The 15,546-nt window shown below is 36.5% G+C and overlaps 1 protein-coding gene across 2 annotated transcripts; it reads left to right on the top strand.

Annotated features, from left to right (window-relative positions):
• The first annotated feature begins 10,823 nt into the window (after window positions 1–10,823).
• LOC143463319 (uncharacterized) lies at window positions 10,824–14,193 on the top strand. 2 transcript variants are annotated; one of them, XM_076961780.1, is made up of 2 exons: window positions 10,824–11,794; window positions 11,942–14,193. In XM_076961780.1, exons 1-2 carry the CDS (start codon window positions 10,981–10,983, stop codon window positions 12,148–12,150), a joined length of 1,023 nt encoding a protein of 340 aa, XP_076817895.1. In that variant the 5' UTR covers window positions 10,824–10,980; the 3' UTR covers window positions 12,151–14,193. The 2 variants fall into 2 exon arrangements, with proteins under 2 accessions (XP_076817895.1, XP_076817896.1); XM_076961781.1 differs by having other exon boundaries at window positions 10,824–11,772.
• The last annotated feature ends 1,353 nt before the right edge of the window (window positions 14,194–15,546 follow it).

Below are 15,546 nucleotides of genomic sequence, written 5' to 3' on the forward strand. Positions count from 1 at the left end.
TTAAACTTTCACAGGGTAAGAATCCATCAAAAGGCGGATTAAAGCCCTCGGACAAGAGAATATTTCATTACAAGTGCCTTTCCAAAAGTAATCAGCAGGTTTTGCAGCACGCTAAAACAGGGCGATATCTAATCTGCACAAAAAAGGGTGAACTAAAATTACAACGAAAGGAAAAGTACGCCCATGCTTGGATGATCAGCGAACAGAATGAGCCAACGGAAGTGTGAGCGGTTATAGTTATAGTCTAGTAAAAATGTAATGTTTCTGTCAGCATTGTTGATCTTGTTGCTTGGTGACTTTTATTGTTATTTTCGTCTTCATTTGTGCTATTACTGTTTGATAAATAAACTTACAGCGACCATATAGGGATTATAGGCCATGACAAAGTTTGTAATTGTGAATGTAGTCATTCCGAGTAACGGCAAAAAGGTTAGAAATACGGTTATTAAGACAATATAGAACTTCTAAACGGGCCCGACTACATCAAGAAATGATGTTTCCATCGTTGGCATGTTGATTCAGTTCCTGCGGTTGACACCGCTAATTATACGCTCCAGTTATATATACTTAACCATATTTATATTTTGACGACAAATGAACCGAAAATGTGTTGTATTAACTTGTCAATTGATTAAAATGAAATTGATAAGAAATTAGTTTTCAATTTCAATCTCTCGCTGGTTTTCGTTTATAGACATATCTTTTCTCATACAAACGCCTATTCTGTTGTTTATTTTTATCATGCCTATATAGCGTTAGTTAGGATTCGTTTTAAAGAACGTAATATCTGTTTCGATTGACTTTACCTAAAGTATTTGAAACGGTTTCAGTTTTGTTCCATGGCTGACGAATAGAGTATGTGTTGAAACTAAAAATTTGTCAAAGAAAGAAAGACGATGCGAAGCAAGGTAATCCGCAGTATCCTTTTCTTACAAATTTTAGGGTGATAAGTTTTATTCTGAAAGCGAATCTAAAGATAAATTTCTGCAAAACTGTTTGAAAAGAACTAAGACGTGGAAAACGATTGTCGTATATCGGCAATAATTTGTATCTACAAAGGTTTTTTCTAGTTTGTTCAATTCGTTTAAATAAGATTTGATGAAAGATAAAAGCCTGCATAACTGAGTTAAATTTACTTGGCATTCGAAACATTTACACAACAGCCTACTTATTCTACAACCCATGGAATATTTTATAGCTTTTTTATATCCTCTTCGGTTCGACATGTATCACCAAACAAGTTTTACTACACTATCGTGTCAATTAACATCCTACTTGCGGTTCAAACAGGAAACGTAGGCTATACCGTATTTACTGAAATAAATTAAAAATAAATTTTTTTGAAAACATTGCGCGATTTTTAATGAAAGACGCTGAAACACTGAATCAAAATTTAAATCAACGGTTATACGTCTATATTTTGTTGCAATATTTAATTTATTTCACCAGTACCGTACATGTAGGCCTACTACCTAAACCTAAACTATGCTGTTAGTCAAAAATTGGGTACGTGCAGTAGCCTATCTTTACTTATCATTTGTTGATAAGACAACAGCAACGTTTTTTTGCTTCCTAGAGACGCTTGTGTTAAGTCAATTTTTTACCATTACTGTATTTCATGCGCCTTATAATCAAGGGTGATTGATAAATTTAAGTAATTAGGCTACATTTACTATTAGTGGAATAATCGTTCAGCACTAAAGCTGGAAACCATAGCCTACGGCTCTACACTGAAGACAACCGATAAAACAGCAATAAACATAAAGTTTCTTGAGAATCGCGGCCTTTTCTTACGTCGGTGTTGAATTTTTGCTGTTTTACGGTGATTAGGCCTATATATTTACGATGTAAGCGTAACATAACTGCCCATGCGTGTCTAGAGTGAAATTCATGCCCCGAATGCGTGGTTTTACTTCTAGATTCTAGACTAGGAGTTCTCAACCAGGGGAGCGTGCGTAAATTTGCAATTTGCGCTGGTCTACACCTAGTTGATTATATTATATGTGTGTGTGCAGAAATTTGTGTAATCAGCGCATTGCTGATGGCGTTGTTTCTGCTGCGGCTGAGATGTTTTACATTTTTATAAATTGTTGCTGTTTGTTTTAAAAAGCTTTGATGTATTAAAGGCTTTTTGTGTTACTCGTGAGTCCAAAAATACACTGAATATTACAAGATAATCGTGGCTTCATTAACTTTTGAACACGCAAAACGGCTGGAATGAAAAGCGGTGAACATTCATTCCCTATGGTGATAACTGATAAGTCCTACGACATTATTGCGTCACAAACCCTAAAGGCGAGAATCGCTGAATCGTCATGGAACAACTTTTCGACTGCAGTTGTTAAGGTGGTGTAACAGTAGTGATTTATCATTGCAAAAACTTACGAAGTCGCCTTAGTTACGAATCACTGCAGCAATTATCTGTGACAAGGGACATACTTTACAATGTATATGTTTGAAACTCCATACGTCACGTCCTCGGAAATTTCAAGTTTCAAGCACTCAAATCAATCAAAAAACGGACAAAAACCCGCGTAAAGAGAAAAGAAAACAAGCGCCTTATCACGACTAATCTCAGTGAGTTCCGCAGCACGTCAAGGCAGGGCGTATTTGCACAGATAAAAGTGACTCGAAGTTGTGTGTAAGGAAAGTCACATGAACTGGAGCTTCCATGTGAGATGATGTAAATCGGGGTTTGTTACGAAGTATAGCTTTATAGTTTAAGGAATAGACAAACAACCCTAACCTCGACAAAACACAACTGACGTGGAACGGTTAACAATTTTTTTCTAACACGTGACGTTTGAGCGAGTTTAATGATGTAAGTAACAAGTGTAAGTAAATAAAATCACATGGGACGAGGAGTGATAATAAGAAGCTGTTTTACTGTATTGACGAATATGTATTTCGCAAACAGTATATGCTTTACATGGCCTATGCACGGCAAAATATTTTGTTAATTTGACGCCAACAAAACGGTTGTTCTAATACAGGGGTGGGCAAATTTGTTCAATGAAAGAGTCACTTGCGGAAAAATATAAACACCAGCGAGCCGCAAAATCATTAATGATTGTCAATTTGGTTATTATACTATCAGTAGTCTTTTTGGGATATTACTTTTTAACTAAAAGACCCATAAAAACATGTTGGTGAGGTGCATTTTGACAACCTTTGCCATAGAGTATAGAATCTATACCTGAAAACAATGTCGGAATCGATGTCTAGTGTTACGTCATAAACGAAATCCAAGCCTAAATAAAGAAAAACTACACAGAAACTTTCATAAACGGTACTCTTGGTAGCCTTTACATTTTTTGGAATTTTACGATTCGACTAGAAGAGCCACAAAAAACATGCCGGAGAGCCGCATGCGGCTCGCGAGCCTCAGTTTGCCCACGTCTGTTCTAATACCTTCAATTTGCGTTAAAATTTTGACACGTTTAACAAAAAGATTCTTTACGTACCGTCACAAGAAAAAAGAAGAACATTTCATATTCTCCGTTTACTGTGGTTTATTATCCAGTCTGTTTTGAGGTTGGGTTTTTATAATTGAAAATAGCCCTTACTATACGCTTAAAAGCCTTATGTTTGTTGTAAGTAATTGCTTATTTGCGCTGATACGAATAACATTCCCTGCATTTGTAAACGTTTGCAAATGCAAGTTTCACTCGCACCCGTACAAAATATAATGCAAAGGAGTTAGTATTTAGCTGAACGGCCGCCTGATAACGTTTAATAGTCTACAAAGATGCACAAAATACTTGTGCTGCTTGATGTTGATTGACTAATTGCATCGCTCACTCGAAAAATGAGAGCAAATTTGCCCTGTGAATTGTTAATCATTTTCTTTTCATTTAAATTGGACAACAACTCTGTTGTGTTACGGTTAAAATGTAAGAATGTTTGTAAGTCATATTCTGTACTGCGCAAAGTATAATAGTGCAGCCCAGCATTCTGCATTAATTTATCGAGGAACTTGTGAACAAATTCTGCAAACATGTAGCTAATGCTACATGAATTTACAGCGTTTACTATGAGAAATAGGTCATGAACCCAACATCAATTTAGGTATTGCCCCAATAAATTTGTCAAGCATGCACTTTGATGGTTCACTGAAAAGCCTGCTGTGCAAGTCATGTCATGGACGTAGGATAGGAAATTTGTTTCACGCCAGAGTTTAATTTAAATGAAATTACTCTCTTGACTGCGGTGGCCATTAAATTGGCCGGTAGTGTAATAAACTAAATGACATCGGAAAAATGATTCAACGCGGGCCGGTCAAAAGTTACTTAAAGTTAAACAATCTTACAAAATAAACCACATAACAACCCGAAATCTAATACAGTTTACAAACTTTCAATACAGCACATTACGTTAAACGTTTTCTTAAATGGTAAACTTATCAGTTTTCTGACTTAATGCAAAGTGTAAATCTACAAAGTTTGCGGCGTACCTGTGATGAAGCGGTTATTCGTTGATTTTTAATTTACACCACCAGCAATAAGAAGCGAACATACTCTTATATAACTTGACGCTAGGTAATAGACATTGTTTGCCAGTCAGAGCAAGAAACCCAAAGATATTAGCACGATTGCCGATGAAATATCAAATTCTTTTCCGATATACTGTACAACTTGGTCGTGATGCCTGCGAAGCCGTTTTCATTAAGTTGACAAGCTCATTGCAAAAAACTGTTAGGTTAACACAAGGAAAGAATGAGGGCAAGCTTTAGAATTGACCTCATCATGAAATCGCTTTTTATCTTGCACATAATAAATGTACATAAAGTTTAAACATCATACCTTCCTGGCGTTTAAAGCAGCTGAAAAGAAATAAATTTGAGAAGTTCTAATGACAGAGCAATTAATAAATTTGACGCAAAGAATAGGATTCACAGGCTTCGATGTACGACGTTTCACGTAAAAATCTTCTTTGCTCTCTTTAAACAAAAGTCACGTAGCTTATTATTATCATGTATTATCATGTAGCTTATTATCACGTAGAAGTCATTGGCAGACAACTTCTTACAACGTGATCGTATGGCAATGGTGAAATGAGCTTTGAAGCAGAAATCATTAAAACGTTGGAATGTTCAAGGTTCGCGAAGAATCTTCTTTTGTGCAGTCAAGCCAGTTAATTCAGATGAAAGATTTGTTCATATATCAACACCGAGAACCAAATTGTCTGCATTTTCAGCGTGTCCGACCCAAGTAATGAACAAGAGTATCTATACGTCCAGGCCGACCCTTCCAACAAAAAACTTAAACTGACCGAAGGCTCGACCAATTCCTCTGCAGAGGATCTCGTAAACAACGATTTGCGAAAAATTCAATACGTTTGTCTGCAATCAACCCATAAAGAGCATTTGAGGCACTTGGCGACTGGAGTATTCGTTGGTAGAACTTCAAACGAACAACTTGAATTGATCGATGAATGTGATGCTGTGGAGTGGGCCTTGGAGTCATTTTAATGAATCCATACTATGTATAACTTTATGGAGCTTAATATGCGCAAATATATCAAATACAAGGCACAATTGGTAAGGTACAAAACTTTATTTCTGCCAACGCTTCATTAACAAATGCCCTAATGAAGATAACTCGAATGGGTTAATGTAACGTTGGCAAAAATAAAGTATTGCATCTCAGCAGTTGTGCCATATATTTAATGTTATTATGCCTGGTTGGTACCACAGTATTTTTATGCACCGGGACCGGGAACCGACATCTGTGTATTTGGTCTGTAGGGTCCAGAAACAAGGTAGCATTTGTACATCAACGCCAAGCCGTTCAGCAAAATCATTATTATTAAACTGATCAACTGACTTTTGCAGCAGACTATACGAAATGCCCGACAACGATGGTCGAAAGTTACAATAAGTTTGTCTGCAAAAAACGCAATGGTCATTCTAAGTAGGTCAAGTTTGGAAGGTTTGTTGGCAGTAACTCAAGTAATCAGGACCAGTTAATGCATAATGCATGTAAAGCAGTTGTATGGTTGTTATCGGAGCAGATTTAGTCAGCCCATTTACTTATTTTCTGCCGCATTTGGTCCACCGATCAAAGTTTGGAGTGATCAGCAAATACAGTATAATAAAACTTACGAAAACGGGAAATTTTAATACATTTTTTACACAAATGAACCCAGGGATGATTACAAGAATAACTTTATCGAAACACTTGGTTAGTTATGCTTTCCATGGACGTTATGTAGAAGATAGTTTATGCCTAAGCGCATTTATTGCCTTAAAAATGTCAGTCGTGCAGTGTTTGTGTAATGTATGACCTTTAGTCATAATCATTTTGTGCCACGCAATTGTGAATTGGCTTGCTTATTCAATATCCGCTTGATTTATTAAATGCTGGTCGCTGTTTAATGCAATACTTGGTGTCAGTCGCAGCTCCTGAGTTTAATGTCACATACAAAATGTACACCAAAATACACCTATATAGACAGGTCTATGTCTACCTACTTTTCGAACATGGGTATGGCTAACCTAACTAAAGCTTTAGGATAGGCTGTTTCATGTTATAGGACTGGAGTCAAATGATACGAAATGCAAAACTATTGTTTCTGTCAAACCAAAACGTTTATAGAATTATTACAAAATTTGCTTAGTTGCATTTCCCTATACGCGTTCGTAGTCAAATAAATTCATATTAAGTTAGACCAGGGTGGTCCAAACCCCGGCACGCGGGCCGCATATACACTTTCAGTACACCGTATTTTTCAGTACAAAATCAGCAGTTTGATAAAATACAACTACAGTACATCTTATTTAAATGCATTACATTAGCCCACAGCCCGAGACAAGTCACACGTCATTGAAATGCAAGTCCATATGCGATTATTATGGAATAACAATGCATTTTCTGTGACGACACACACATGCGATGATTTTTGCTCTTCGTTGCAGACACAGTTGCAAACGAGTAGAAAGTATCAAGAAGTGTGTTATTAGCCAGATTCGTTTAAAATTAATGCCGAATCGTAATGAAAAACAACCGAACCCAGCCTCGTCGAGTCATTGTAACTACAAAGTGACTATATTATCGCATGTAGGTCACACAGCCTGTTGTTAAAGATAGACGGTTAAGTAAGATGAATGGGTATGCAGATAGTCTATTTAAGCTATTTACGGTTTTATTGGAGTTAGATTTGGGTTAGAAGGTAGATTTAGGTTAGGTTTAAGTTACTCTGTTATAACATTTAAGTTAGGTTAAGCAGAAACTGTGAAAACTAGCTTCAAGCGCCTTTAAACCATTGGCTTGAGACAAGTCAAGTCTTTGAAAAAATTAACTTCAGTCATTACCACTCTGGCATCTAGGCCTAATACCCAGTAAGTGCACTGCCTTAGCTTACTGCGCATCTTTAGAATAACAACAATTTAAAGTGCTTATAGGCGACAGATAAAAGGCCCTGTATTGCAGTACCATGTAGCTAAGTAATCTAATATGAGTGTAGTAGTACTGGTCCACCAGCAGTATTAACTATAGTTACTTTAATTCAGCAGAAAGGCAGGATATGCTGCGTGGTTTTGTACGACTTTGGGCTGCAATTTCTGCACCCCAAATCACCAGCTATTTTGCTACAAACTTGCTAAGCGGGAAATTCCCTTCTGCGAGTGGAAATAAAAACAACAAAGATAAACATTTCGGGCAGGACTCAAAGTGTTTTCAATAAAATTAAGAAAAAAAAACCGAAAAAATATTAACCAGTCTGAAACAAAACTCAAATCAGCCTCAAGTAGCCGTCCTATTTGTTTAACATTGATAAAAATTGCAGGAGGGACTGCAGGGTCTATGTATGAGGCGCACCTGCTAAGTGTGTGCTTCATCAGCAAGTATAGTTTATAATTTAAGGTAATAGGTGTGTGTCAACGCTAGAGCTAGATCATAACAGTTGAAGTTGCAAAAGGTAAAGGGTACCTTTTAAAATTATTGCATAAGTATGTATCGGCATTAATGTTACGTATATAAGTTATTAGGTTATAATGAATTAAGTCAAAAAAATTTTGGAGTATCCCCGACAAAAATAGTTCAATACTAATAATAGCTTAGGAATTTACCTAAAATAAACTTGCATGTATAAATATGTAATCAGTGTAATACGTAAATATAACGTCATGTGATTTAAAGCTTGGTTTCAACTTCGATTTCCTTAAAAGGTCATTATACACATAAAGTTTTGTGACCAACGTTCTTTCTATTTCGGCACGTGATGCTATGACCTAAAGCACATCATTCCTACTTTCAATATTGAAATTTGAAACAATTTGCAGGAAGGCTGCAAAAACACCCAATATCTCTATTAGGAAACTTACACGTGTTTGGACGAAGTCGTTCTGAACCTTCACATCATCTGCTATTAATAGACACAGCATGAGTTACGTAGACAGTTTTTGCGCAAGTGTTTTAATAAGTAACTTACTAAAAGAGCACGATGTTCTATGCCTGGAATTCCCCTCTTAAGTCTTCGCAGGGAAAAGCTTGCGGGAATTTTATGGTAGAAAAGGTGCATGGCGTAAAATTGTTCATTCCATTATCATACAATATTGATTCGTGGAGTGTTTGATGATGTAACCGCTGAAAAAGGCCAAAGGTTTTGAAAAAAAGCATTTCATTTAAGTTCAAAAGATTTGTTTTACTTCAGTTGTCTTATGACAAAACTTTAACGTGGGTATTTAAAAAAGGAAAGAAAAAAATGCAACAACTAGGAAATTTCGAAATAAATGTAACCTTATATAGCGTTTTTAGCTTAGTCATGATATATATAGAGGCGGTTGTACAAACAGAGCAGAAAAGAAGGTAAGATACAAAGCAGCAAACACAAACGTCTGTGGTTCAATAAGCTATCTGTAGCTTTCTGTACTCATAGCACGTTACAAGCGCTTAGTCTTAGTGTTTTGAAAGTCGACATTCACTTTTTCGTTCTCAGTGCTTGTTTCGCTTTATGTACCTTGCGCAATATTGCCTAACTAACATATGCAAAGGGCTTATAAGTTTATGATAAATTTGACTTGGATGAGGTCGCATTGCACACACAAGTTAGAGAATCTAATATTGACTATATTAGGAGTATAATAATTATAGTTATAACGTGTATACAATTGCTTTCCGGATTCGGTAATGTTAAAAGTAGCACAGCACAAACGTATAGTTACTAAAACTGGCTAAGACGTTAGCTTCTCTTGATCAACTTCTTCATACTTTTGCAGTGTATTATTATAGTACAATTTTGCTTAAAGTTGAGGTTCATAAACTGAATCACGTATATACAGTATTGCTTATTTCTTGGATGAAATTATGGACCTAAAGAGAAAGTGGTTCCTGAGATATTTTTGCTTGTCAAGACAGCCAGAAAACAATACGAGAGAAAACAAAAGAACCAATTCCCATGAACTGGCACTTACGCGAACGACTCTTGATTTGGGAGCTTCGACAAACATGATGTTCGAAGCTGAAATTATTGAGACTGTCACAGCAAGACGTTGGGGTGTTTCAACTGCTCGTAAAAATCGTTCCGTCATGTCTACTACGTCAAACCATTTTCCATGGAAGGTTTGGGCAATGCTGAACGCTCAGAATGAATTCATTTACATATTTGGCCTGCAGGATCCCAGTAATGCCCAGGAATATCTCTACGTCAATGTCGACCAATCAAAAAGAAAACTTAAACTTACCACAGGTTCTGACCCATTTGCAAGTCACCTTCCCGAAAACGACCCTCGGAAATTTCAACATGTTCGTTTGTTGGCAACCGGCAATGAACACTTCAGACATGTTGCGACTGATTTATTTGTAGGAAAGAACCCAAATGCTCGAAACGGAAGACTTGAATTGGTTGATGAACGAAATGCTGTTGCATTTAATTTGGAAAGACTACCATAGAAAATCTCCCCATGCAAAACGTGTATATAAATACTACAGTTATACACATGATTAATATATATAAATTTATGATTTCTGTCATATTTTCCTAAGCTTTAGTTTTGATACGCATTTGGTACATTTTTAGCAGTTTATTATTTTACACGCTCTGCACAGGCTATATAGTTTCAATTCTCGTGTAGAGTCTCTGCCACAATAACATTCGCTGACATCGACTTAGAAGCATTAGCCGCTTTTTAAATTATTGTTATTATTATTCTTGCAAAGGTGTATTTTCATAGCACGATGTTTGAAGAGTAGACTAATTTTTGATCCAGGCACACAATCATTTGTCATATTTTCACCATTGTCAGCACGTGCCTTTTTGTACTGATTGACTTCAAATAAGTTATATATCTTCGTCCTTTCATTGCCACGCTATGCAAATGTTCGCTCTCCAAGCACAGGAAAACATCTTTATATCAACTTACCAGTGATGAAATTCCCCGTAATGGAACGCGCAAACTACATCATATGTCAGCAGAATATCAAAGTATACGCTCATCGCCTACTACACACCGACTTTTCTTTCTACCGACTTTTGTTATATTTGTATATTTGTCAATAACAGTTATAAATGTCCGTCATTACCGTCACGAATGCCTCAACGTAAAACAATAAAATCACGATATAAAGACACTAGTGACTTATTTCCTTGTTAATTCACTTACTCTTATAATGACGTATTTCCCCACAGAAACAATATGGAGGATTTGGCGATGCAGTAAAACGCATCCAGATGTTTTCATGGTCTGGCATCCGGGCTAATGATAAGTCACCATAATGTAGAAGGCAGCTTAATCGATGAAGAACTTCAACTTTTTTTAAAGGCAGCAAGCTTTTCGCCGAAAAAGAAAGTGCTATAATAACCAATTATTATCAACGAAACGTTATACTAGTTTAATGGATGTTTATTTCTTCTTACATGGCAATTATGATAGGAGGCTTATGAGAACCGATAGAGGCTGACATAAATTTTGAATATAAAACACGCCACTGTTATAGGCAACCGTTTGTATAATTATTACAGAACTGCTGGATTTACATCGGAATGTGGTTTAGAAAAAAAGTACAATTAGAGCAAGGACCACTAGCTAATTTTGCAAAAAAACGGATAAACAGATATGTCACCGCCCCAAAAGCAGTGGATGCTAATGATGAAGTCGACAACACTGTGTGCTGCTTTATTGTTTGTGTTTGTCCGTTTGCACTTTTGTGCCGTTGTTTTCAGCGTACTTCGGACTCTACCAGGCCTCCATCATTTTCTCAAACTACCAACACCCGCAAATGGAGTCAATTTAAACTTCTTTACAGAAAATTAATGCCTAATGTATCCTATGAAGCACTGACGTTTCAAAAAATCGTGAAAACAAATTTATTTTATTTTGATCCCCTCGATAAAAAGGAAGTAAATGATCGGCAAAAGGGTCGTGACCCACCGAATAAAAGTGATCCAACACCAGACACCAGTAATCCACCAAATAACGGTGATCCACCGAATGATGGTGATCCACCAACTGACGGTGATCCACCAACTGATGGTCATCCACCGAATGACGGTGATCCACCGAATGATGGTGATCCACCAACTGACGGTGATCCACCAACTGATGGTGATCCACCGAATGACGGTGATCCACCGACTGATGGTGATCCACCAACTGACGGTGATCCACCGAATATTGATGATCCACCAGAAGACTCGAAATCCCCAGTATTGCACGGAGGAAGTACGTTCTTCTACAAAGGCAAAGTAAATGTACTTACATGGAGTTTTGTTACAGTTTTTGACTTGTTCACACTCAAGAAAATGTACCCAGCAAGAAACAAAAGCAATTCAAAGGTGATTTTGGAGGCAGCGTTAGGTATAAAACCTTGGGTAAAATGGGAAAATAAAAGCTTTTGTTGCGTTCTTGGAATAGCTGAAGATAGGAATGCTTTAAGTAACGCGTTGTATTTATCAGTAATATCTGCTGGCAGCAAGTACAAACTTCGCGTTGTGTATGGTACAGGTCCATTTACCAACGATACAACGATCAACGAGCAACGATTTTTCAGACGAGTTCAGACTAATAGAAGAGGGCCTGATGACTTATTACAACATGTAAAAACGGGTCTGTTTATTGGAATTGACCAAACTCGTACCAATACTAGAACGCCCACGACACTAACAATGGTATCGGAAAAGTTTGCAGTTACGTGGGATTTTGAAACATTGTAAGATTGCATTTTTACATTATTACATGTTCCGCGTATACATATAGTAGATATAATTAGAAAATTTCTTTTGTCCAATGCTGATAGAAAGAAACTGCTAGACTTGTGCGTACAATAAATTGTATTTAAACTATGCATGTACTTGAGCCAACTAGTTTAAGAGTTCGACCATCTTGTCGCAGAAAAATAGTACAGCAAAGTACTGTTGCAACTTATATACAGATAAAGATACAGTGCCAATGATTACAATATTTAGCGCATTAATGAACAGATGTTCACGACAAGCGCAATGCAATTCATTTGGAAGGGTGGCTGCATTGCTCGCAACTGCACTGTATACTGTATATATTAGTTGTAAAGAGGTGGTATCCCAAATTAACCATTTTGTGTGTAAATATAAACACAAACTTTAATTCAACGTGTGTGGGTCGGTTTGGTGGCTTCCTCGCCTGTTTCTATTTTAGCTGACTTAGGTTTGGCGCAATATTGTTCTATACCATAATGCTAAACAATCAATCTATGAGCTGAACCAAATCGTTTCAATTTGACCGGAAACGTGGGAGTGTACCATTAGGGGTTTTGAAATATTTTATTTAGTACTTGCCTTACTTCCCTCAATTTCAGTGTCTGTACACACAGAGAATAAGTTAGTTAACCTATTTATCAACTTATAGCGTCAGTTGGGGCAAGTTTTCTAATAAACGCGCTCAGGAATACGTAATTTAATTTTCTGAAAACACCTTCAGTGTGGAAAGAAGAGTCAAAGATTAAAGACTTTTGCCTGGGCTCATTCAGTTCAGCATTCTTTGTTTGCCTAATTGAATGTAAATGATGTTTACCTGTAACATTCTTTATAAAGAGTAAGTTGTTAGATCTTCAGCATAGCTCATATCAAAAAAGAGGCTCCTTTACCATGTCCGAATATTTATTGGGTGACGATTTGACATCTTTGGAGAATAGTGAAGACAATTGCGCAGAGGCTTGTTGCTTTCTATTTAGCTTATGTCGATGGGTTTCCTCGATTTTCGCAGGGTGTTTTCGTCGAGATACACAGGAAAAGGACGTTTCAGCTGGGCAAGCAATATGGCAACGAATAGCGAGAAAAACTGCTTTTCCGGTTCGAACGAGTTTACACCATGTTATTAATAACAACGATGAAATCGAAATGATTAAATCTAAGAACAAACAGTTTGATGATTTAGTCCCTGCTGATAACGACAACGCACTTTCCCAACAAGATCAATGGTTGATGTCAGACCACAAACTGTCAAAAGCGTATTTGGAACATCATCCGTTTGAAGTAAAAATATTTAACCAATCAGATTTTAGACAAATGTGGCCGATTAAGTTAAAGGATAGGTCTAGAATTCGCCTTGCCAACCTTACTGGGTCTTCAGGTTGCTGGTTGATGTGGGAAGACTTGAACTTTTTCTGCATTTTGGGCATAAGGTTGCTAAATAACTCAGTCTTATACCTCTCAGTAACTTCAAACAAGCTGCGAATACGTTATGGAGACCGTCCGATTCCTCACAATCAGTCATTAATTGACCAGCGACTTTTCAAACGGATGCGGTCAGCGAAAATACAAGGTGGTGGGAGCCTGTTGCAACATGTCGAAACAGGACGTTACATCGGGATTTCCCCAAGAAAGCGAAGGCGCTTTACCCTACTGGATCTCGTTGATGAAAGAAATGCAGTTCGTTGGGCATTTTATGACATTAACTTTTAAGGAGTTTGGGCAAAATGAATTTTAACATTATCGCTAATCGTAAAAAATTTAAATTTAATGGTTGCGAAACGCACCGTACCGAAATAAATATACACGTGCTTTTATATGTGATTATTTCTTATGAGCATAAACAACTTCCTGTTGGGAGAATGTTCAACATAAATCATATACGGATCAAAGATTTGTTTTCCTTTTTATATTATTATTGATAAGGTGTTTTTATATATCCAGCAGCATTTAACGCATGTATACAAAAGATAAATTTGGGGTTCAAGTTTTACTTCGAAATATTCGGGAATACACAGTATTTTGTCGATGTTTATATTGTTTTTCTACATATTGCATTTTGCAGAAATCAGTTATAGGTCACCAGTTTAATCTTGACGCCGGAACAATTAACCCGAAATATTTTAGACTCTTAAATGCACAAGTCTAACAGCTAAAAGCCTAGAACTAATTTGCTTAATTACAATCGCACGTACTAAGCTTAAGGGCATTGTTGCAAGACAGACGTGCTAAAAAAGTTATAAAAATATCATACCACAAAAATAAGTACATCAAACGGCAATGGTATAACATAGCTTGGAAATTACTATTTAGGCTATGGTAAAAGGTAAACAAAATCGTCATTAGATTGCGAAGATTTTCGGTCAAGTTCAATTTTGCGACAAAATTAGTTCATGTATATTTTCATTTCAATTCTTTTTCATTTAATGAAACTTGATTATACTTCCATTCCACAACGCGGTTTTGAGCAATTTTCTAATGAATTAGTTTGTAAACTGTACAGTATATATATACGGGCTACATCTTTACTTCAGCTCCTGTAGACAGTTAACACACAAAGCCGTAAAACACCAATTGCTCACCTGACAATCATTTGAGCTTACAAACGTAACACACATACCGAATTCTACGCAATGTAAATGGTTTTATTAGGAACTATGAAACAAATAAATTAATTGGTCTGGAACCAGATATTGTTTCCAATTGATGTTCTCACGGTGCGACGTAATGATGACTAATGCGCGATGTCCTAAAATTGTGTTTACTGCAGCTCCACAATCTTGGTGTAATACCTCCAGAACAAGAGTAAACTTATTGGTATGCCCACCGTGCTAACATCTTACAGTTATATCAATTCTATAACAAACGAGTTAAAAGAAAGAACCAAAGCAAGTTTTTGTAAATATTTTCAAAAACACTCCTCGTGATCAGCTTACTTGAAAATTTTCCTGTTTCTTGTTTGTGTTTGTTGATTTAATGGCTTTGTATATTAAATGTCATGCTAAAGAACTTTACCAAATCAAATATACACATAACTACAATGGATTACTCAAAAAATCTAAGAAACCGTATTTGTTTTAACCAACGCAGGTAGCTTCAATCTTTTGCTTCACATTTGCCGTGAATGAATGCCCTTTTATCTATAGTTCTTGTTTGTAAAACCTAGGGTTATGTCTTCATTAGCCTGTAATTACACCCAATGCCAATTTGTACAGAAATTCACGTTTTGTTTCATAGTCGCTTTTGTGTTATTCGCTTTATATCAATAACATTCAAATTTTACGCAACTAATGTTAAGAAAATAAAAACGTACTCTTAGAGTCAGCGCAAGCATAGAAGTTTAACTCAGTTTTTCAACGTAAGTTGGACGTAGAAAAAAAAAAT

This window comes from Clavelina lepadiformis, chromosome 6 (assembly GCF_947623445.1).
Source record: "Clavelina lepadiformis chromosome 6, kaClaLepa1.1, whole genome shotgun sequence".
Lineage (NCBI taxonomy): Eukaryota > Metazoa > Chordata > Ascidiacea > Aplousobranchia > Clavelinidae > Clavelina > Clavelina lepadiformis.